This window comes from Lipotes vexillifer, unplaced genomic scaffold, assembly GCF_000442215.2.
Source record: "Lipotes vexillifer unplaced genomic scaffold, Lipotes_vexillifer_v1.1 C26899615, whole genome shotgun sequence".
In the NCBI taxonomy this organism is placed as follows: Eukaryota; Metazoa; Chordata; class Mammalia; order Artiodactyla; family Lipotidae; genus Lipotes; species Lipotes vexillifer.
In genome coordinates this window covers 1,446-2,092 of record NW_006776461.1, presented here as the reverse complement: position 1 = coordinate 2,092, position 647 = coordinate 1,446, and the positions used below count along the sequence as shown (strand labels likewise).

Here is a 647-nt window from a genome sequence, read left to right as displayed (position 1 = left end):
CACGGCTCGGTGGGTCTGCAGGATCCCCTCAGCCTGGAGCAAAATATTGTCCCCGGGTGGGGAGAGGAGGATCACCCTGCCGTACCTCCCGGGGGTGTGTAAGTCCGAATACAGCTGGCTTTTGGACTGGTCCAGGGGGAAAAGGCTGCTGGCCAGGCTGCGCTCGATCTTGGCCAGGCTGTGGCTGGGAGCGACCAGGCGCTCCAGGTCGCCCTCGGGCTGGAAGCGGTTGAGCGCGCCGAGGCCGAAGGTGATGGTCAGGACTGCGGGCACGGTGAGGAAAAAGACCGGGTGCCGGCTCACGCACGAGCCCAGCCTGTGGCAGAACGACTGGAGCCCTCTGCGAAGCACCTGCCGCAGCATCCACCAGGTCTAGCACAGTGACAGGTGCAGCACCAGACCCTCTCACTCGTCACGGTCACCTGGCTTCACGATCGCCCACCTCGCGGTCTTATCGCCTCCACGCCAGCAGTCCACACCAAGCCCTCTGCCTTCGCCGTCCCTTCATCTCGCGCCAGCGCTTTGCCAGGTGCTTCTCTGGCGCACTCTCTTTGCACTTTTTCACACACAGCAGCAGGTGCTACGAGACAGCAAATTCTATTCTCTCTTTTTTTTTTTTGGCCGGCGGCGGGGCATGCGGGATCTTA

General features: G+C 62.4%; 1 protein-coding gene across 1 annotated transcript; it reads right to left on the bottom strand.

Annotated features, from left to right (window-relative positions):
• Positions 1 to 6: 6 nt before the first annotated feature.
• Positions 7 to 363, bottom strand: LOC103069520 (patched domain-containing protein 4-like; the record flags this gene model as incomplete). Its single annotated transcript, XM_007450343.1, has 1 exon — positions 7 to 363. A coding segment is annotated over exon 1 (357 nt), but the record flags the coding sequence as incomplete, so codon positions are not given.
• Between the last annotated feature and the right edge of the window lie 284 nt (positions 364 to 647).